The 23,908-nt window shown below is 40.6% G+C and overlaps 1 protein-coding gene across 4 annotated transcripts in view; it reads left to right on the forward strand.

Annotated features, from left to right (window-relative positions):
- Window positions 1–23,908, forward strand: part of LOC125760546 (uncharacterized) — a 64,454-nt gene that overhangs the window by 34,352 nt on the left and 6,194 nt on the right. For all 4 annotated transcript variants that reach the window (XM_049420760.1, XM_049420763.1, XM_049420761.1 and 1 more), the window contains exons 3-7: window positions 6,886–7,007; window positions 23,074–23,272; window positions 23,388–23,473; window positions 23,543–23,672; window positions 23,744–23,869. In XM_049420760.1, the coding sequence (XP_049276717.1) occupies window positions 6,886–7,007; window positions 23,074–23,272; window positions 23,388–23,473; window positions 23,543–23,672; window positions 23,744–23,869 (663 nt within the window). The remainder of the gene's footprint in view (window positions 1–6,885; window positions 7,008–23,073; window positions 23,273–23,387; window positions 23,474–23,542; window positions 23,673–23,743; window positions 23,870–23,908) is intronic.

Raw genomic sequence — 23,908 nt, forward strand, 5'->3', positions numbered from 1 at the left:
TCCATCTGGTCCAACTGGTAGAAGACACTGCCCAGTCTTTAAGCCACATACATTTTTCCTTTTTGTACTTCAATGTTCAGAACAAGTTTAAAGTTTTCAGTATTTCGATGTTGTTTTTGAAGATACCGACATCATGGAACCTTGCTTTATCATGTGGAAGGATGATCTGCTCATGTCTTTGTGTAGATATCGCTCTGTATATTTAAGCCAATCGAAGCAGTTCATGGTATATGATTTCAAGGTGATACCGTCATATGAAGGTGCATATGGTCGTACTGATTTGTATCTATCAGGTCGTACTCATTTGTATTTATTTGTAATCATTTAAACCGAAGAGCAGGGACATCTAGACTACTGGAATGAAGGTGAAGCGGACCCAGCAACAGTATAAAATCTTCATGCAGAAAGGATCTCTGAGACTCTTCCAGACGATAGCCTAACAACCAGACCTCAAGATTGACGTGTTCTACGGAGACATTGGAAGAGAGTGTCTCATCCAGCCACACTCCCAAGGCTTTAATAAAAGTTAGACGACTTGTATCGGTGTCTTGAAGAGTGTAGCCGTACGAGATCTCAGAAACGAGATCATACAATATTTTTGAAGATAAAGAAAAGGCCATTATTACGACACCAAACGGAGAGCGGAGAGCTTTTTTATACGAAAACTCAAGCTCAAATTGAGTATCACCCAATACTAACTTGAAAGAACCATGTTCTTTGAGAAGTTCCTTGAGTTTCTTGTGCTCGATTTTTTTTACTATATCTAGACGCACTACTTCCTGATCGTTCTCTCTGTTTTTATCGTGCGCTTGTATTGTTTGTTAAATTGGTTTACTTGCTGCAGCCTCTTTTTATTAAGAAAAAATGAATGTTTCAAGACACCTGCCATAACGATGCGTTTTGTAATCAATGTTATCGTTAAATCTCAATATTGTTGCAACATTCGTATTGATTGCTAACATCACCATCACAATAGTTTCCCCATTTTATTGGTATTATTTTGCCGGTTCTGTTCCATCACAGCCATAATCGTTAACACTGCGCTAAAAGTTACAAATTATAGATGCATTGAAAATGTTTAAATTAACAAAGTTCAGACCAATTGTGATTTCGTAAGCATGGTGCTGCGGATCGATCGACGCCAAAGGTTCGTATCACATTCCCACATACAAGTGATTAGGATGAAATCTGTTTTTCCCAAGATCGTAAAAATCGATGTTGAAACAATAGACTGTTTTGCATGGTACGCATCGTATGGAGGCTGGCTGCTTTTTAACACATCCACCGCACCATCAATCATTTCGTAAGCAATCGAATTAATTAGTGTGGAGAGCGACTGAAGGGAATTATGATGGAACGGAACGGATGAAAAACTACGAGGGCAAACACGTTATGATTAAGTGATTGGAGGACTCCCCTACGCTTGGGGTTTCGTTCACGATCGCTCCCATTATCGTTATTGCAGCATCTCAACAATTAACTCCTAACAATAGTCGTGTCCGGAGGCGCTTTGATGGCTTCGACAAGTGCAGTGCCATCAGCTGTTCATGTTTGACACGTGACTGTAAGTGGGAAAAAAGCGAAAAATTTCCTTCATTAAATTGAACTATTAATTTTCCTTTGGCATTCAAATTCGATCGCTTCCTTTTCTTCGCGAAATATGAAAAAGGCAAATGTCTTGTGGGGGGTGTTTGCGATCGCGATCTGCAAAACAACTGGCGGCACGCCCATTATGCGACCAATTAGCGATCCACTTTCGGATGCGTTCACTTTCGATTTCGAAGCTTTTTTGGCGTGTCGTCGGTTGTTGTCGCATCCTGCTACCGGAAGGAAATGTCCAAACAATTAGACCTGATGGTGTAAACCAGTTTCAGGCTAAATGGTGTACACGGGCAAGTAACAGGAAACCTTCACGTACAGTCGAATATTTGGCAATGTTTTAGCGTTGGCAAAAAAAAAACAAAAATCTTTGACTCAAAGTGACATAAGCTGCACTCCGTTGTGTTCCCGTCACATTCACCTTCAACGATCGCGACAGGATGCTACAACGGCTTTTTTGCTACTTTCTCTATGTGCCTACCATGAAGAAGAAAATGCTTTTGATTAAATAGAAGAGAAAATTGCAAAAAGGGGAAAAAACAAAAATAATAAAGGAACAATGTCACATTCACGGCACGTTAAAATCGAAAGTGCCAACCAGAGGTGGCACGCATCACCTTCAGGTTGCAATCAATCGAATTTGGCATTTTATTCGTTGCATATATTACCTAAACTGCCCTCTCTCTCTCTCCTTCTCTCATGTGGAATAGTAAAAGCCTCATTTGGTGAGTTCGGCTAAAGTACATTTCCTTTTTGTTTTCCTTTGTTTGTTGCAAAACAGATCAATTACATGCGCAGCAGATTTTTGCGAAAGTTTTACTATTGTCACTGTTACTTCGTAAAAGGAAAAGTATTTTTTTTTACAAGGAAAACCCGAAAGGCATCGAAAGGTGAGATGCGAAGTTGTGCTTTTGTTTTAGTTAATTTATTTAGGCTTTTTTTAGATTAACTACAGTTCAATCCACTGGGAAAGGCTTCTATGTGTGTTTTAAAAAGAGTAGGTAAAGCGATAGAAAAAGGTGTTGTGAAGCTTTGCGTGTCGCAGAATTAATCGCAGCGTTGTACGACCGTACCTCACGCTATCTGGTTTGAGGCGGAAGTCGATTAGTGTTATAGGGTCGGAAATTGGGATTGAATAAGGTTCCCGCACACGGCACTACGCCAAACACCGGTACGTGGTATGCAATGGCTGCCCATACAGCTGCCCTTCAATGGCACGCCATCTTCATAGGGGTGTATTCATCTTTGCACCCGGGAACAGCGAGCGTGTTGATTGATTGGTCGACGCACACGGACCGGATCGTTTACGCTTCCGGTTTTCGGTAACTGTCATCGATGAGTTTGTATTATTTTACTTTTTTCCCCTGTTTCACTTTTACCGGATCGCAAAGTTGTCAGTTGCCAATGTGCGGAAATTGTTGTTTACCGGTGGTTGGTCGATGGAAAACGCCTTTTTTTCCTCTCTGCCCTGGGGATTGTTGAGCGGGTAAGGGAGGATGTCACCGGTAATGTTGTGTAAATGATCGGGACCATTAGTGTGTAAATTAGGTTAGGATTGTGGTTTAATTATAGATATTTACTATGCGCGTTACTATAACGATTAATATTTAATGTGAAACCGGATTGGTATGAGAATATTTTCCACGAGGAACTCAAATAATACAGGATTTTTACAATTTATTTTGAATTGCCGGCCGAATTTTTCAGTAAACCGTTTGAGCTTTTTCAACTTTAAACGTCGTCCGTTTTGTCATAAATATTTTCCACGGAAACTCAAATAATTCAAGGTTTTTACAGTTTATTTTTAATTGTTAGAATTTTTCATATCAGTAAAGGAGTATTTCAACACTCTGTGTTTTTTTTGCTTTTGAATCGCTTTTCCAACTTTAAGCGTCCTCCGTTTTTTTTTAAATAATAAATGTCTTAGTCGACTACGACAAGCAATATATATATTTTCTTAATATTTTTAATGTTTTGGGTTACAATATTATTTTTTTGCATAATTACAGTGAACATGCTTACAGCTAACATGATTTTTTTTTACTTTACACATTTGATGATAGTACTCTGAAAAAAGCTCCATAATAGCGTTAATTGTTGAGTTTTAATACAATTTTTTAAAAGAATGACTACTTGCAATCGGCTTGCCAATCACCCAAAATATAAAAAAGTTTTTCTTTTAGAAAATTAATAAAAACACTTTTTGAGCTTCTGAGGATATATCATGCATTAACACCATTGCTAATGGTCAACTAGTACTGAATTTTATTTATAGAGCTACTTAAGAAGCACTTAGGATAAATTTGTAACAAACCGTTGCTCAAAGAGATACATCCATATTTCTGTAAAATAATTCATACGTAAATTAGTGCATTTAAAATCTATCATGAAAAAAGTCACTGCGCATCACCGCAACGATGCGGATCGCACACGGCTAAGGTTCATGAACCTCCGAATAATTTTCCCGCCCGCAAAAACCCGATGATCCTCACCTGCCACCGTGAGGCGACGTGAAGATGAGAGGCTTAATTTTCCTTTCTAGGCAACCGTGAACGCGCACGAGATTCACGGCCACTGGCCAACTCTCGCCCAATTTGATCAAGACAATCAACCAGTCCGTGAAGTTGGGTAGGGTAAAACAAAAATTATACGTGAGAGAGTGGATAGATGTTATCGGAAAAATAATCTCCCGCCACTTCATCCAACCACAAATTGAAAAAATGTAAAAAAAGAAACATCCACCAAATGCTTTCTTCGTGTGATTTTCATCAACTGGCGAGGCGCATAAATTATGCACCTCCCAAAGCTTTCTTTTTTAAACGACACCCCCCTCCAAACGATACCTTTCAAGTCCGTTGGTGGCGTCATGTTTGCGTCTACGAGCGACTGGTGATGATCAAGATCGGTTTGGCGACCGTTTAACCGAAAAAAAACAACCAATTGCGTGAAAATTACGTCGTAATGCTCGCTGGATCGGTTTCTATAGCGGGTGGAAAACGCAATTCAAACGTACGCGCGCACTGTAAAAATGTGATGACTCTCACTGACAAACTGGTAATTATTTGTGTGACAGCTAGCGAAGATGATAATGCACAACAATGGTCGGCTTCGCTATGACGATGTTGCAAAAAAGCAAAACCCCCGAATAGCCATTGCCTGCACTAAACGAGCTATTTAAATTTACGCTTCAAAAAGGGATGCAAAGCTGATGTTAGGAGAAAAGGGAACTATTAAGATAAGCGATACCTTGATTGGTGCGGGAGTCACGGTGGAGAACCGAAACTCACCTCCCTCCACCCCCCGTTTGGCGAGTGAGCCAATTAGTGCAAGACTCACCTTGATCGTGCACGAGGGCTTTATCGTGGACGGGCAGCCTCCAGAAGTCGTTTCGGAGGGAATTTATGGTGCACTTTTTCTTATCATCCCCTTTCCGTCGCACGTGCTCAGCTGGAGGGTGTTTCGGCTCTGTGTGGTTGTGATCTGTGATGGCGGGCGTGTCACGTTGGCTGCACGGCCCATACTCAACACTTGCCACTGGAGCAGAGCATCTTATCGTGTGGGTTAGCTTCATCAAAGGCACTGACGCTACGGGGTGTTCGAGAGCGTCTCGCGATGGTGCAGATTCGGTGACTTTCTCTACACGGCAGCAATCCCAATGACCGCGCCAGCGCAATCGTAACGATCATCCTTACGGGGTGATCAATTAGTTTCACGGTGGTGTGGTGTTAATGATCGGTTAACGAATTGTTATGATTTCGGATACGAACTGCGCTGTAATGGATAACACTGGGCAACAGAGGTCGTTTGTGTTTCGAAGATTGATGCAAATTGGTTCAATTTATTTACCAAACTTCGTCGTTTGTTGACTGGCAGTAATTTATTTTCTATCCTATGTTTATGATATTTAGCTGTTTTGAGGAATGCTTTCTTTTGTGTCTTTGAAGCTGATGAGCAATGCCTTTGGTTACAGCGGTTAATTTAGTTTAGAGAGATTTAATTCAGTTCAGTTTAGTTTAGTTCAGAGATTTTAAACCAAAGTCACCGGAATCACCAAAACAAAATATATAAAACAAGCGTCATATCCATAGTTCGTTCTATCGTCTAACGACATCTTTACACCAAGAAAGCCTGATTTATAATCGAAAGAAATTGATACCTTATATTTGCTGAGCAACTCGCATTGCAAGTGTTTTGTCTTTGACACATTTATCTATCTGCACCGCTGATTGCTTGTTTGGAAAAATCTAGAACATTGGTCGTATTCATTTTAATGACATTTTACAAAGCAATAATCGAGCTCTAGACCCTATTCCCGATTGCTACAATCGAATCGGATAAGATAAGAAATGGGAATAAATTCCTTCTAGTAATCACAGTACTTGACGTTAAGATGAGTAAGGAAAACAATTCCACCCTTGTGAGTTCAATAAATGGTCTTTATTTTATAATTGGTATTTAGAAATGAGATCGTCAGTGCGTTTTCTTAACATGTCGAGTATTGTGTCAAGTATATTTTAATAATTGAAATGATTAACCAAGAAAAAAACATATTTTTATCTCTAGCTATTCTATTTAAAAGCGATTCATTCGTTTTAAAAAAATAAAAATAGATTTAAAAAAAATTATCTAACTATTTGTGAGTTTAGATTTTCTTGGAAATGGCAATGAAAATTAAATACCTATTCACGTAATGATGTGTCCATTGTTTATTCAAATAGACCATTGCCAAAAAATCTGTGGGGCTTTAAAAAATGGGCTTTAAAAACCCTGTAAAATATGCTTTTTTGACCAAGTGTTCTTATATTACACGGTTTATCTCCTCTAATTGAGACTAAGCTATTACACAGCTGTAAGGAATACTGTTTAATTGGAACATGTACCAAAACCCCCCCCCAAAAAAAAACATTGCAAAAACAAATTTATACAACCTCAGACGTCATTCAGATAAGGGCAGATTGTTACTTCTCAAAACGCTTATTATGCAGTTACGGGTTTTTCCTCCCACTTGTCGGACATCTCCAAACAGCTAATCTAGGAGAACGTTATCTACATTATGTGAAAAAAAACATCCAACAGATCTCCTCTCCTGGTCACGTTGGTCTAATTGCCATCCCGCCGGGGGCAATTATTATTTCACCCTTAAGCCTCCCATTTTACAAACGGTACAGTGTGTACCGATGACTTAGCTCGTATGAAAACTTCTTACTAGTTTGCTTAATGTCTGTATGCCTTACACTAATTACTTCCATTTTGTTGGTCGCTTTTTTTTGCAAATTTCTTTATCAGGTGACACATCGGACAACCGGTGACGTAATGGTGCTGAAGATGAATCAACGGCGTGCCAACCGACCCAACATGTTGCGTGAGGTTCAGCTGTTGAACAAACTGTCACATCCGAACATCCTGAGGTAAGTTGTCACGGGTGATTCGTACCGTTTCATTCATCGATATTTCTTCATTCATTCAAACTCCTAAAGCCTGAAGTTACTACAGCCGAGTGTCTAGTCAACGTTGTCTCGAGTAGTACCCCTTGCCGGATGTGAAAGAGTCACCTGTGGGAAGCTATTGAAAGAATGGGTTGTGCAGTGTAATTGATTTAAAAAGCCATTTCCCATTCCAACCCTACCAAGGGACTGACGGGTCAATGTAATTTCTAGCCATGTATTCTTCACCAGCCATTCGCTTACTGGGTGTACAACATCTTGACGATTCTGTCGATAAGTACGTTCTGGTAAGGAAATGTCTGGGAATCGGTTTTTGTTTACCTACTCATGGTAACTGACTGTTGCTGCGCCAGAGTTGGTGGAAATGGATTTTACGTTGATGTGCACTTCCGTTCAGGGTTGGTCCTTTTTTTGCTCATTCTAGGCTTCAGGTGAAAAAAAAAAAATACGGGGGCTCGTCGATGTCGCGCCATGGGAGCAAACACATGGGAGAGAAAAAATTACATGTTAACACGAACGCGTACAGAAATGCATTTCCTTCATCGTCTAGACGGGGGTGTTCCGTCTGTGTTTACAGGGCTTGGAACCAGCATCGATTGTCTGGCGGTGGTTGGTTTGCGATTAACCCTGTTAGAGGGAGGGTGCGTACCTTGGCATTCCATAAATCGTTTGGCGTACTTATGGAATGGAATGTCGTGATTGACGGTGTAATCGTGTTTTGATTGTGAACAGCATGCTCTTGGGGAAATCAAATTTCATAATGAAAGTAAAACGAAAGTGTTTTTTTTTATTTTGTGGGTCATTTTAAATTGGTCTGATCTTGAACTGATATTTTTTTAAATAGGTTGCCTAATTAACTACAAATCGCATGGCATTGAAATGCTTGTGACATGTGTTAATGTGGAACTTATGTGAAAGGTGACTTGTGGAATTCCGATTTTCCGAATGTTGTCTGATATCTTTAGACTCTTTTCTTATATTACAAAATTATACAAATAGAGTGCAGAAATTATGTTCGATTTTTTTGGATAGTTCTTCTATTTTATACATTTATACAAGATTAAATGTCAAAACTTGCGAAAAACAACAATCGGTTGAAGAAATGATCCGATTTGTAAGACCACCCCAACACACTGGTGCTCTCCGAAAATAAAAAGAGAAACCAAATCTCAACCATGTTTCGTTGCACGGCGTTCGCTGTGCATGACTCCTATCGGGAAGATTTATTATGTGTATGTGTAGTTCGCAGTCTCGCACACACGAGCACAAAAGCATCCATTTTCACATTGGCGTGGAAAACGCGATCGCTGCACACGGGTACAGTTCCCTGGCATTGGAGGGCACCCAAAGTTCAAGGGTCGGTGGCCCTTTGCGATGCGGAAAAGACGCCCAATGCCTTGCGAACGGCATGCCCGAGTACGGACCCAGTGGTAGGCATACGATTTGAACGAGTTTTCGTATGCTGGTGCATGGAGTAGCTGGAACCATTCTTTCAATAATCGCTGGTTTAGATTTTCCCGCAGATAGAGATGGTTTCAGGGCAAAGTAAAATTAAAAAATATTAGTTTTTGTAAATTGAACAAAATAGTAAGGATTTTAAATAAGATTTTAAAAACATATTTTTAAGTGGTTTCATGCCTTAAGAATATTAACTAAGAATTCAATTTTTTTTAATCCATTTACCATGTTAAGTTCATTAATTATTGCTCTTGAATATCCATCTCTTCTTGTCCCTTTTGCGCATAAACTATTCAGCATACAAACAATGTTTCGAGTGTTTTGCGGGTGGATTTTACTCTTTTATTTCGTGCATTGGTTGGCCTTGATACTTCGTTCTGTGTATGGTCGCGCGATCGGGTGAGTTTTTGTTTTGTTTTGTTTGCGTAGTAATTTATTCATCTTCGTAAACCCCTAAGCCGGAAATGGCCGTGTGAGCTACGAGAGCATCTATGCGAACGTTCCATGATTCGCGCTTGCAGCAAACAGTGGCCCCTCATGAACATTGTTTTATTTATTTAATTGCAATCTTTAATATGGACCGCTGGAATGAGTGTTCAGTTTCTCCATCCGACTGCTCGGAGTGTTTGCATGTATGCTTAACTGTGAAAGGTGCGAGTGTAGAACGATCGTCTCTTTTTCCATTTTGCTTTTGTTTGTATGCTGTTTTCCCATCACTGGATTTTTTTTTGTAAGATACGCAAAGTACCCTTAGTTTGTTGTAATGGTCCCGAGTGGTTTGAAACGGCTCGTGTAGTTCGTCTTAGTTGCATGAGTTTTCGCTTTTGCCGTTTGTGTGTGTGTTTTTTTTTTGTTTGCTTACGTCCCTGCCGTTTTATTCCTTTTTTGTGTTTACTTCTCCTACATACATTTGCTCCCGAATCGGTAAACATTGCCATCGATTGCAAAACCAGTGTTACTGTCTGCTGCTGATCGACGCCACAAAAGGTGGAGAAATTTATCTCTTTTTTGAAGAAATGTTGTTCAGTATGTGCAGCGTCTGGCACTGGCCGCTGTAATGAAATCAAAACAAATGAAATCATATGAAAGGTAGCAAAAAATAGTAATGAAAAACCTGAAAACACCTTTATACAACAGTCCCAGTGTGCGCACATACAAACACACACGAACACACGTTGATGTACATGAACAGCCTTGGCAGTGGAGACGCCTGATGTGAGCGGCTTGGTAGCATCGAGCGAGAGTTCGCGCCTCGGTGGATGCCACCCGATCTTAGGCGGGTGCGTTGGATCAACATGGGAGGAAATTAAGAAACGAGAGTGAAAGCAACACTCATCGACCATCGGCCAACGCACTGCGTTGCTTCGTGTTTGCCTCTTCTCGAGTTTTCTTTTCGTTTTGTACGTTTACTTGCTTCGTCTGCAATGTACTGATCGTTGTCTCCAAAAAGGTGTTTTCTTTTTTTTCTTCTTCTTCTTTATCTTAAGTCCGATCAAGTATCATTTATTTACTTAGTAGTTGTTTTATTTGTTACGAATTTAAAGTTTCTTGTTATATTTACAAGTTATCTTGTTATCTTTTTTCCGAAAACTTCTATTTGAATTCGGACAGCTTTTTTTCATTTATAACAGTTTTTTTCTTCTTCTTTATGACGCACCTCTAAGGTAAGGGATATGATACCCGTTTTTTATATATATTTTTGTTCGATTTAAAAGCTTTTTTAAAAAGTGTATCTCACTAAGCATAATTAATTAATTCAGGTTTTTTTTTATTTTTATTTAATCTATTACTTTTGCATATTCTTACATTTTTCGCATTTGCAGGGTTTTCGAGCTTAGCTTAAATAGTTGTAGCCATTTCTGGATTCTTTTCAAGATGAAATAGAATGCGATAAGCTGCTTGTGTTAAGATGTTTTCTCGATGATCATAGCTTGCAAATCTGTAAATGCAAAGCTTTCAGTTTGTTAAAGATAAATTTAAACATAATCTGTTTTCGTCTGTACAAATTAAAAGGTGTAAAAAATTCTAGATCTACCTCACTTAATTCTAGTTCAACTTAAACACAAATTGTTCCAACGTTGCCCAGTTGCACTTGTAAACCCCGTGTATCCTATCGCCGCTATGTTACAATCATTAACAGTTTGTTTTGCACCGACTGCACTTGATCGTCACGAGCTGCAAACGTGTTTCGCTTTTATAGCGCCTCCTCTGCCCTGTTTGCCTTGTACTGAGAAGAAGTTAAAGGGCCGTTTAACATACGGATCGCAGTATCGCGCGATTCGACAGCACAAAAAGAGTCAAAGAAAAGCGTACCATCGGGTGATGAGTAGTGGTCCGAGGGTGCGTAAATGATCACGTTTACATTTGGCGAGCGGGTGTACTGAAGCTGTGGTTGTTATTTTTACGCTTAGGCATTTGTTTCGCTCGTACCTTTCGATTAGGGTTGCACTACACTGAAGAGACTGTAGCTGTATAAATTGTAGGCGTTGAGAGCGTCCCGTTCGTGTGGTGAAGTGGCCAAAACGTGGTGAAGCATACAGTGGCAACGCTTGCCAACTGAAGCTGATGTTTCGTTTTCGCACTACAAACTATAGGGCAGTAGCAGTCAATGTTGCCACCAACTAACTTTGCGCGAATCGGCATAGCCCGTCCGGATGGTGGTTGAAATTTTCACGGCATGGGTCTATGAACTTGCTGAAGGTTACGGCGAACACAACAGGCTCAGGCTGCAGCTGGGGCGTGCTCGTTTTATGCTCGGCATGGTCCAAGAACTGCAGCGATCGTGATCGTCATCCACCCACCCTAATGATCTAGAAGGAAATTTCTCTTCGAGGTTATTTTTCTTATAAAGCAAGCAAACATTTTTCATCTTTATAGTAAGTGTACAACGGGATTATTTTGCACACAATGAATTTATTTCATATTTTTATGAAGAAGATTTTGATCGGTATTTCTGGAATTTGTTGAGATGAATTACCTCGCAAAGTTATTTATATGGTCAATCCCTTATTGCGTTGCTTTGTGCCGAAGGACGTCCTTCAATCGCCTTCGAAATGTGATTGTTTAAACAACAGTGAGCACATTTTTCTTAAACTGTCACCGACATCGGTTCGCAGCCGTTAGTATCAATTATTCAACCGTTAAATCTTCGCGTCTTGGCCATGTTTAAAGGATGTACAAGATTGAACGCTTTGTAACAACCTTTTCAATTTTGCGATCATTTTTCTGCTCTTCGGTCAGGGTGTTTTGCACGATATACACTGGTTGTCGGGGTTTATTATTACGACCCCCTTCATACACAAACAAATCCCATTGAATCATCTTCCAAACGGTTGAAGAGTTTTACCCATAAACATATGCGCGTTTTTTGCCATTTCTCCGCTCCGATGTTGTTATTGCTTTCAGCGTGAAAATTGAATTGGTTTGACGTTGCTTCCTTTTTTTGTAACCATTCCATCTGCATATTTTTTTTTAGGCGGCCACATTTTGTGAACGATGCCGAAAATATCGTGGGTGTCGGTTTTGGGAGCTATTTTTAGTACGAATTCGAACAACCTGTGCGCTATTTTGGGAGTATGAAATATGTGAATAATTCGGTTACTGTTTTGTTTTTGTTTGGTTTTTACTGTTTTTTTTTTGTTGCAGACTCTATAAATTCTTTTGACCCTATAATTTGGCGTTCGTATCATTATAATAATGATGGTGCGAAACACTGCTGTTTGTCATAATATGTTGGTTCAATTTGGCTAATTAGGCGCCTAACGCATGAACACGCGGTATCTTATCTTGCGTGTACGTATGGAAATACAGCAATGAATGAGATCATAATAAACAGACAAAATTGTTCGTTATTGTTATGTTTTGGTGGTTAATTTTTTTTTTTGCCGCCCCCTCGCTTCCACAAACAATAATTCATTATTTTGATCGAACTGTTTAACTTTCGCTTTTGCGGCATTTTAATACCACGCTTTAAAACTCGTTATTTCAACGCGAATGCATAATACACAACATTATCAACTTTTTCTTTACTCTCACGCTGAAAAGAAGTTAAAATTTGGTTACCATGTATCGAAAGATAAACGAACCCTGCGTGCTATAAAATCGCTTCCGAAAGGCAACAATTAAAAGAAAAAACCCTTTCAAACATTGAGCCATTACTTTCATTCGTGCGTTCGCGTTCGGGAAGGTAGTTTTCGTACCCGGAAATGCATGGTACTGCACTGTAGCTGTACTGCGATGCAATCAGCAACGAAAATATGGGCAAAACGATGGGCATAATGTTTCACTCCATACCGGTCAGTATGGTTCATTGCATAAGACAGATTCCAGCTACAATACAAACAGCACCAAGACACGTTGGTTTTTTTTTGTATCTGTGTGAATCCTTTAAAATGCTTTTTTCTCTCCATCAGTTGCTGCTTTTATTTTGTTCGCCGAACGAATATGGCCGTAAAATGTGTGACCGGCCATCCCAGAAGCAGTAAACAGATAAACGGGGGAAGAACATAAAAACTGCAATCGAAACATTAAAACTATCTCGACATCGTCGTGACACTGCGGCGGAAGCGGATAGTGTACGGTCCGGAACCGGTATTTCATTCGATTCATCTCTCCGATCGCTACCACGATCGGTCAGCTGATACAAAACGATCAGCGCTGCGACACAGTCCTCGGACACGCGCCGTCTTAGATATAAGTCGTTGGAAATTGTTCCATTTGTGTCTTTTGCTTCGAGACAAGAGACTGAGAGAGAGAGATGGAAAGGAGATTGGTGATTTAGCATACATCGCAACACATTGTACGTTGTGTCGCTTGGCTGGAAATAAAACCGAAACCGTTTGCGCATCGAAAGTGAAATTTGACTTTTTTGGAAAGCAACTTGATCTGCTTTGTTACCTGTACTATGATATTGAATCGAAATCGGGCTGTTCGATCGTTGGTGGATGGAATTTGTTGCGAATTCGCAACACGTTTTACGGGCTTTTTTGCATTCAGTCGTGGGCGACATAAACCTGTCGATATTGCTTAGGAGAAAAAAATAAATTTAAAAAACACGCATATTATCTCTTGAATAGGCAATGCAACATAGCATAAAATTTAAATCAACCAAAACAAAACGTTTTAGTTTTATGTTACTCTACCGTTTCAGAAACAGTTTTTTTCTTCCCCCCGCGGAACGAGTTTACGGTTTAGAGAAAAACGGCTCATTGATTTGAAGTTGATCGTCAACGCGGTTTATTGTTGTTTTCGATACTGTTAGCAACATTCCAAATAAAAAGAGTTTGTATAGTGCCTCTCGTTGACACTTGCTCGTGTTTACTTGCTTTAATTGCACACTTGGGTAAATAATTTACTCCCTTACGTAGCGAACTTGCTGTTGCTCCACAGTTTTCTCCCTTACTCTTCACTGCATTGGGGTTTTTTGTAGCGGTCATGGATCAAGCACATACGGCAACAGTTTTGCAACCACCACCATGGGCAATAACACGGGAACCCAATATGGGCACACGCTCAAGATCGTTCAGATCTCATCTGATCGACCTCAATTTATTGGATGATTGTGGGGAGGATGGAACTGAGGAAAGGTCACCAAGCAATGGAGCACGTTCTGTGCTAATTGACTGCGTCTGGATGTCTAGAGAGAGTACATCCCTTTTTGAGAACGAGTCAATAAATTGAAATTCTTGAAACCATTTCGCACTTTGTTGGCGCCAGTTTTGTCGGCTTAAAGCGAGATGCTGATATGGCAAAATTCTTCAAAACCCACTATTTACCAGTACAGTCACTTAGTCAATGTGCCGGAGTAACAACTTTAGACGATCGATAAAAATAATCCAAAATTACTGACACCATATAGGACAGGCTGAAGCACCAATTACAGTTGTCTAACGCGAACGATCAACTTGCCGTTGAGAAGCATTATCATCTTCAATTGATCACCAATCGCTTTATGATCGAGCTAGATCTGGAGTTAGGTAGCGTACGGGAGTTTTGTGGTAGCATAAATCATTAGCTGATAGAGCTTTCAGTGTGAGAATGATGGTCAAAATTAACGTTCGCTAGCAATCAACATACGATCGGAACCGATTGTCCAAATCGAGGCGAAATCGAGGCAACCACGATGTCCCTGAGGCAGCAAATGGGAGACAGTTCCAATACCGCGGAACCGGTACTTCTTCGCTTGTCTCGTCGTAAAGCACACTCGAACATCACGAGATATTTCCCTGTTCACCAACAACACCAGCCATAACGGTTCCTTCCGCTTTCACGAACATCGGAAGGAAAGTAGGCGCACCGTGAGCTGATCAGGCGCGCACGGTTGTTGCGCTTTGCTCCTTGAGAAGATTAAGGTTATGTGCTTGCGGTTGACAGACATGGTCGCCTGCATAGTCGGCTATGTCACGTGCCTAATTTTCGAGCTAACGGATGAAAATTTCTCTCTTTTGGGTACCTTTTAGACATTCAGGCACGTAGATACGCTTCACACGAAATGATGGAAGCATTATGGGTTGGCGATGGATGCGATTCCCCTTGAGGCGAGCAATAATAATCGCCTCCGGAAAGAAAGGGAAGCGGGTTTCTCGTCTAACGAGATTATAACATTCAATTCAGTCTCAATGACCACGAGATGGTGCGGTTTTGTCAGCGACCGATTTGTTGGCGAATTGCGCGAAACGTGATTGTGTAACGGGGGTTTGTGTTTCGTACAATTACGGATGATAGCATTTTCCAGCAAATATGCTCGAATTCGATCCATCCAATAGATAAAGCAAAAACAACAGGTTGCATTGTTTGCAGCGAAACATTTATCAAATAGTTGAAATTGAAGCGTCGCTTGATTATGTTTTTGGTTGCAAAAACTGTGGAGGAAACAAAAAAAACTTCAATCATTTAAATCAAAACGGATAAGGGAGTACGGTTTACCTTCAAATCTCAATCAATACGATCACGCTTGAATAAACCGGAGCCGCGGAACATTTGTAAGAAAATGGAGCGATAAACAAGCATCATTTGAATAATGGGGAGAAGCAGAGGAAAAAAAAACTTCAACCGCTCCGTTACAAGGGCGCTGCCGACGAATTGGGACCCGTTCGGGCGGAACGTCTCGAGATGAAATCGAACCAGGGGTGGCAGCATTATACGAATGGGTTTTGGAATGCAATTGGGTTGGGTCGCTGGGGTTTTTTTTTATTTCGGTTGGATTAAAGGTATTATTTAAAACAATAAAAGGTAGGATTAGTTCTGGAAGCCCGGCTAAGCGTAATACGGCGTACCGAATCAGGGCGGATAAATAAGTGGAGCATTGCATTTTATTTGCTTTCGTTGTCGGTGAGCTTGCTTTAGCGGTTGTGTTGTGCTAGATTTGTCTCGAATATGTGCATTTGCTTTAGCTGTTGAGTTTATTTTCAAAATTTGTATCTTTTGCGCAAAAATAAGGGGCGAAAATAATTGGTTTTCTTATTTCTTTATGTTCAATGTCTCAAATTCAGAGACTTTGCACATTTTTACGCGAATGCCCAATTGAACATTCTCTCAATGCGTTTGTTTTTTTTAAACAAAAGTTTGAAAATATATGTTCAAGATTTCCCAAAAATTTGAGGAGGGCTTGGGAGTTTTATCAGAATTTTCTTTTCTTTATAGCATAACAAGCCCTTCTCGTCTAATATCGTTAATATTTATTTATTGTATTTATTTTTCTCGTTTTTCTTTAAAGTTTTTGGTTTCGGTTGCTTTGCAATAACGAAACTGCTGTGGATACTAGAAATATATTAAAAAACCCAAAAACGGATGTCCTATAAAATTGTGAATTTATGTGTTTTTTACACATTTTTCTTTGAAGTGCTAGTAGTATAATGTGTGTACTTTGTTTACACTTTCTTATCAAAATAAATTTTGAAATATTTCCTTTAAAAAATTTACAAAAATCGAGCACCTGAGCATTTTCTAATTAATAAATCAAAATTAATTTATATTTTGATTACATTTTTAAAAACTCTGGAAATTAACTTAAATGTTATCATACGCAATAATATTTATCTTAACAATCGATCTATATTTCAGTAACAATCGCCAATTGTTAATCTGTATAGATTGAAATATCTTGAAATATATCATATCAACATATCTTGGACCAATCAAATGCAAGACCCAATGGGAATAAATTATAGTTCCTCGAAACGAATCAGGAAAATTGTCGCTTCCTGCTTACCACCGCTAGCGCCCTGATGATCGGCAAGCATCATTGGATCTCGATTACATCAACCTGAGCATTATGGTTGTTGTTGGGTTGCAACGGTAACCAACCGCAATAAAGTGCAGTGATTAGGGACCGGTGGCGTGTTTCGATGCGCTCCTCCACACTTTAGTACCGGCTCCACAATGACACCTACTATATATCTACTTTGTTTCGTTCGATTATGTCGACGGTCTGGTCTCCCCGAATCAGCGTACTGCAGGAGATGTTACGCGAACGGGGGATCTGGTAGGGGGGGACTGCATGATGCGATGTAATCCATCGCAAAACCGCATAACTTTGCCCTGCAGACTAACCGGTGCTTGCCAGCACTGCAATGGGCCATAATCGCCATACTCGCCCCCGAACCCGATGGTGTGGAAAAGAAATGCCTCATTGGGCGGAAAAGATGCTCCGATCGAGTGGGTGGGGTGGGGGATACCAATGGGCTGCGGAAAATGAAGGCAATGGGAAGAAAAACCGGTTGACCGCCTTCGGCGTAATCGGCCAAGGAACACCAAGGAAACACAAAGAGGAAAACATGCTCGATTGGTTGGTGACCGGTTAGGGAAGGAAAATCAGTACGTTTGGTTGAGTTGGTTCATTTTTTTCGTGCAAAACGGCTTCGAATGGGGCTGCGGCCATGTTTTGCGAGCCGTAAAGAAAGGACAAAAACGCGCGATTAAATAAAGCACAAACATGATAAACAGTCGAAATTCGGATTTTTTCCAGAGAAACATTTCGCCGGGACCCACTTCCGGGAGACCGTGACCAACAAACGGTACGGCGACGATGGGCCTTCTGCCCCCAATTTGTGTCATTTTCATCGCGTCATTTCCTCGTAATGAGAGGAATTTTGCGCTCGCACAAAAAAACGGCAAACAATAACAAAAGTTCGCGTAGCAAAAAAGCACATTAGCACATATCGTTGCTGCATGCCGGCCAGGTTGCCGATGCGTCACCGGCTCCAAAAACAAGGGCAGCATCACCGTGGTTACTTTGGATCCTTTTTTTTCGCTTCTTTCCATTGCTATTTCGATAGTCTTTCTTAAAAAGCAAACCAGAAAAAATGCACACAAAAAAACATCGACCGACATAAGAGCCAACGAAAGATATGTCGAAATAGTTCCATCTTCTCTCTACTTCTCTTTACGTCTCTTTCCCGCCATCAACACAGCGTGGGCACAGAAGAAATGCACTCTAATTATCTCATCAACACCTGCGCTCGAATGATGCTGTGTTGATGCGCCTTTGCTGGAGGATCATCTGCATCGGTGAGGGGGGGTTCGCACCGATCTGGGCCAATCGAAACAACTGACCGAAAATCCCTGGCCACTCTGGTGACCAACAGGGGTGTAGGGAACGGATGGTGTGGAAAAGGAAAATGGGAAGACCAGATAGAAAGTCGAACGTGCCAGAGGTGAGATGCCTTTTTGCAGCGGTATGTTGTGTAGGCCGAAATGTACTTATTATGCTGCGCGATGTGCTAATGCAGCTAACAGCTCATATGAGGCGTAGGGTTCCAGGGAAACTTATAAGTTGTTGAATGATAGACAATGGTCCATATCATACTTTTTAAACGTCCAACAAAAACTCGCATGTTTGACACTGGAGTATTTGAAAGACGAGTTGGCATTAAATTTTTTTGTTTTTTTATGCGTGAAGGCTTTTGACGAAAATGTGGAATATCTGTAAAATCGGAATGTTTAATGTTAGTATTTGCGTTTCCGGAAAGAACAATACTTTTTTTTTCATTTTATTTACATAGGTTTTTTTTTGAATATTTCTGTTTCAATGTTTGTACTTAATGCATCGTTTGAGACAAATCGTTGATAAGAGTGTTTAAAGAAGAGTTATCGGAATCATAAATCTACACTGAAAACTTTCATGATTTGTTCCCATTAGTTATTCTATAAAGAGACGTGAATCTCTATTTTTATGTTTCAGCTTTTGTCGCAAACTTTGGCTATACGGAACTTTGTATTTTGTCCAATCAAAAGACATACGTAGAATTTCTTACATGACAAGACCGGGTATCAAATCTCATCCGAACCGTTTCCCCGTAGCAATGACTGGCTATCCGGCTTCGTGGTAAATATAAGTCTAGTATCCCAGAAATAGCTTAGATAGCCTTCCAATCCGAGATCTTTAGGTCAAAGTAGAAAATTAATTCAGAATCAGATTGACCCAACACAACTTCAAGACCTTTTTCGAATCATAATGCCCAAGAATCTTCTTCTTCTTGGCCTGTTCATCGAGTCGAGCACGTCGCGAAGACATGTCCAGGTCTCCTATCCGTTTCCAGGAAACTTGGTCTAGCCAAGTCAATAAATTTCTTGCATGTCAATAGAGAACGCCTAGAACGCCAGTTCTATTGACATGCAAAAATTTTGACATGATAAATCGTATCACTGTATTATGTTACCAAGCATGGGGTCAATCATACTTTAAAACAGAAGAAAACTTTAGTCTTAAGGAGCTATCTGTCAAACCTCCTCCTCCTCCACCAAATATCGTGTAATGATGTCTAAACGTTAAGCACAAGCAGCAAGTATAAGTTACGATCAACCCCAATATTGGTGTACAGTGCCCTACTAATAAAAATTCGGATTAAAGTTTTGTTTGAACTACGTGAAGTAACATTTTCATCTTGTTTCCCAAGCTCCGTATGTTTACCATAAATTATCCCAAAAACGACTACACATTTGCTTTGTGTATCCATCCTAACAAATGATTCTTCTTGTTCCTCACAAATGTTCTTTTATTGCTTCATTTTTCCGCGTGTTACCGGAAATTGTTAATCCATATCTTACCAAAAATAGCATAATTGCATCAATCATTTCTATTTCCCACACGGGTGAAACCGGTGGAAATGAGTGGCGGAAGTGTTAGAACGGTCTCACATTTTGCTTCCATTCCAACCATGCCCAACACCATTGGACACTTGAGCTTAACAGAAAACACGTGTGTACAAGCACTTCTGTCCAGGCGAAAGGCGGCATGGTGCGTAACGATTCTGAGAGCATTCAACAGCGCTCTCGAGGCACGTTTCTGGAGGGCACACTTGTAGCTGTACCCGACGCCAATTACCAAAACAAAGTTTCGATGGCTTCCTTTCGCGCATAAGCAGTGGAAACTGGAGAATGGTGTTAATTACCACTACCGCATTACCTAGATTTTCGCTAGAATTGAACATTGCTTGGATGGATCATTCTTCTTTGGTTGCGGAATAATACCGTACAGAAGCGGGTGGATAAGTTTTTTGGGCAAAAGGTTACTAAAGCGTAAGCAAGGAACCACTTGTCGGTAAGCTTCAGACACTAATGCTAATCGTGTACGCTCGCAGTGATCTTCGTGATGGGGAAGTGTTGGATGTAAATGCGTCTTGTATTGTGTAGTAAGCTAACTATTGGCCAATGAATTTGTAAATACTGTAGCGGTGAAGGGTTTTTTTGGTTTCCCAAAAAAAAGGCCTCTAAACGATCGCTAGCGCTCATCTAAAATTCTAATTTTTGAAAAGAAAAGCAATATCAAACACACCGCATAATCATAGATTTCCCGTTTTCACTAAAACAAAAGCGAAAGCGGCATTCGCTTAGCACATTTCCTCCAGTCGGCAATTGTGAATCATGTCACGAAGTCACGAACATGACCAGTTTTCCTATCCGATCGAATAGCGGGTGCTGGAAAAATGGCCGTCGTTAACCGAGCTTCGCCGTCGCCGAGGTGGAGCACCAAGATGGTGATGGCTTCCGCAGATGTTTTCGGAAAATAAAACCAGTTTCCCTTGTGCGTATGGAACAGCCCGAACGGTCCGTTTTCCGGGGTTATTCCGGATTGTATGTTGTGTCTTTGCAAACGGTTCACAGACGACCAGGAAGTTCCAGTGATAGATGGACATGGACAGCAGCATGTCAGGTATGTTTTTCAAACGAAACTCCAATGTGGTGCAGTGTGTATCTCCTTGTGTGAGAAGCACCTTATATTTGGAATGGCGGAAACGGTTGTGACGCGTTTATTGAATCATGGTGTATCACATCTGGTAGCACGATGCAATAATTGCAGCAGCTGCAAAACAAGTTATTACAGATGTTGCACGAATATCAGGTGCGAATAGCGCTACTGACCTGCTACTGGAACAGATAACTTACTGGTGATTATATCTCTAATTTCATGCTTATTATTTGAAAGAATTTTAGATTTATTTTTGTTCTTTTCAAAGTTTGGAACATTTAGACGAGAAAACATTGTTGAGATCAAGAAAACGGAAAGGATTAGTATACTTCATATCTGTCCGATCAAACTCACCTTCAGACAGATCACGCTCATGCTTCCCAAGATCGTTGAGAAAATGTCCTACGAATACGCTGCGATCACGATCGTCAACTTACTAACGCTAACCGATCAGTGGCTTGCGACTGGAGAGTGTCTTGCTGGCGCCATATTTCATCTCGTCATGCGAGATGGTTCCCTTGACCCAGATGAGGGTTGGTACCATATTTGGGATGTTTCTTTTTTTGGAATAAATTTGGCCCGCTTCCTACGGTCAGCCAGCCAGCAAGGGCTTCCGAAACGATGGGATCACAACATCACCGCCACCAAAAGTTCAACGACAACACAATTCGGTCATGATGGAATGTGTTAAATTATGCTACTTATACACTCGCGAACAGTGAAGAAAAAACAGGGTTGTGATCTTTTTTTTTTTGGTTTCACTCCCCGAAATCTCATGCTGACCTTCGCACCATCATGATCACCACGGCGACTCATCACCATCCGAGCCATTGTTAAGCATTTAAACCCTATTTTGTTGAAGACTCTTGTTTAGTTCACAGTGCGAAGGGAAAAAGATGAACATATTTCTGTGTCTTTGCCCTAGCGTCGATGCCGAGGTGTGACTTCCGCGCGTAAATAGACCGGATGTTGTTTACTTCTGGTGCTGTTGCTTTGGCTGAGAAAACTTTGATACTTCCCATATCAAGCAGCAGGAAGACGTGGCGTGCGTGCATCGCCTTGCCATTGTTTACGAACGATGCAGCATCAGCAGCGAGCGAAAGTCGGAAGCGACCGGTAGTGCTATTGTTATGGGCAAGAAACGCAGGGACGTTGGGAGGCAAAATGATCGACGGACGTTCGTTGACCGGACCGGTCTCTTCCCGACCGAATGGAGTACAAATTCGCACGGAGGTCGCAGAAGGAATCCGTTAAGTAACACAGATTCTCTAAATTCTCAGCACGGGTTAAAATAGATCGAGTCTGGACGGTCCGACTAAACGGTTGGTAGTGTAAAACAGTGGGAAACATCTCGTCAGGAAGGCGTAGAAATTACGACTTATGATCGGTCATTCTTTTGCTATGTGTTTATGATATCAAATTATTACTACAATTTTTTTCAAATACCGCTACCTTGTTGGAAGTAGTTTTGTTTGGTGGAACAGTGTTAATCATAAAGCTTACAGCATAATGTCGTTCAGTTTTTTTTACTGTAATACATTATTATATAAATGTAGCAATCCACTTCGATTCATAAAAATAGACATAATCGTCATTATGCGATTGGTAAACCATTGTAAAACCAAATCAACAAAGACAAAAACCTATCGCCAATAAAAAAACGACGCGATTGTTTAAACATTAGTCTGCTGCCTTCAGCTCTTTTAACGTCGTTAAAAATTTTCACTTTTCCGGCAGTTTAGCTCGTTGTGATCGTGTTTTTTTTTTGTGTGCTTTTTTCCGAAACGACACCCTGATTAATGAAGTCAACAATTGACGGACAGGCTCTTACATAAGAGCACCCGAGCACTGGTCAATCTCTGGCCAAAAGACGATGCGAACCAGATGGTGCCCTGAAGGGTTCCGTTGAGGAAAATTCGCTTCATTTGTGCCGAAAATGATTGGTTATAGGTTTTTTTTTCTTTCACGTGTCTCCGAATCGACGTATGGCGTAAGTGGCTCAAGACATATTACCATCGTTCGTTCAGGTGAATCACGCAGATCACGCTCTGATCGAAACCATTTCTTCAATAAGAGTGCTGCACATTTAGTTCCGCTTCCGTTCGGACACTTTCTTTGCTGTTTGTAATCAAGCATCGTAAAATGTTGTTGTTTAATGTTTTATGTATGATCAACCGAATCGGTAAACAAATATTCCATATTAAAAGTCTTTCTATTGCTTTTGTTTCTCTCGCTCTGACGATGGATTGGGGAATGTTTGAAGCGTTTAAACAGGATATGACGCGATTAATTGGAAGAAGCATCACTGGATTGCGAAACGTGTACTAAACTAATCCGTCCAAGGTTCCAACTACTAATCAAACATATCCTTTTTCTCGTCACCAGGTTTATGGGCGTCTGCGTACAGGAAGGACAGCTACACGCCCTCACAGAGTACATCGAGGACGGTTCGCTGGAGCAACTGATCGCGAACAAGGCACAGTACCTTCCGGCACTCTGGAAGATAAGAATCGCCCTGGGCATTGCTCGTGGAATGCAGTACGTACACGACGTTGGTATCTTCCATCGCGATCTTACAAGCAAGGTACGTTACTGTTGCCAATTGTCCACTGGTTGGTAAATTGATTTTTTGATGCGATTTGTAAAGAATTTCGATAGCAATCATGTCTTTTTTAATTGTTTATGTGTGTACTTTGTAGAATGTGCTTGTGAAACGGTTACCGGATGGAATGTTCGATGCAGTCGTTGGAGACTTTGGACTAGCGGCTAACATCCCCAGAAAGTGGTTAGTAGCATGCTAGATCTTGTATTAGACATCTTTAATTTCCAAACTATTTTTCCTTTGCCTTTACAGTGGTAAACCTCGCCTTGACACTGTTGGCTCACCGTACTGGATGAGTCCGGAGTGTCTGAAAGGACAGTGGTACGATCAAACCAGTGATGTATTCTCCTTTGGAATAATTTTGTGTGAATTAATAGCTCGGGTAAATATACTATTCGAAAAAAGAAATTGGTCAACATTCTTCTAATGCTTTTTTTTTATTAATTCCCGCAGATTGAGGCAGATCCGGACATTATGCCCAGAACTGATACGTTCGGTTTGGACTATATTGCTTTTGCTGATGTGTGTCCAAACGATACGCCACCGGCGTTTTTAAGACTGGCCTTCTACTGTTGTACTGTAAGTGTAAGATGATCCCCTTTACAAAAAGGTGTAACC

The sequence above is a fragment of the Anopheles funestus genome, chromosome 2RL (genome assembly GCF_943734845.2).
Source record: "Anopheles funestus chromosome 2RL, idAnoFuneDA-416_04, whole genome shotgun sequence".
Lineage (NCBI taxonomy): Eukaryota > Metazoa > Arthropoda > Insecta > Diptera > Culicidae > Anopheles > Anopheles funestus.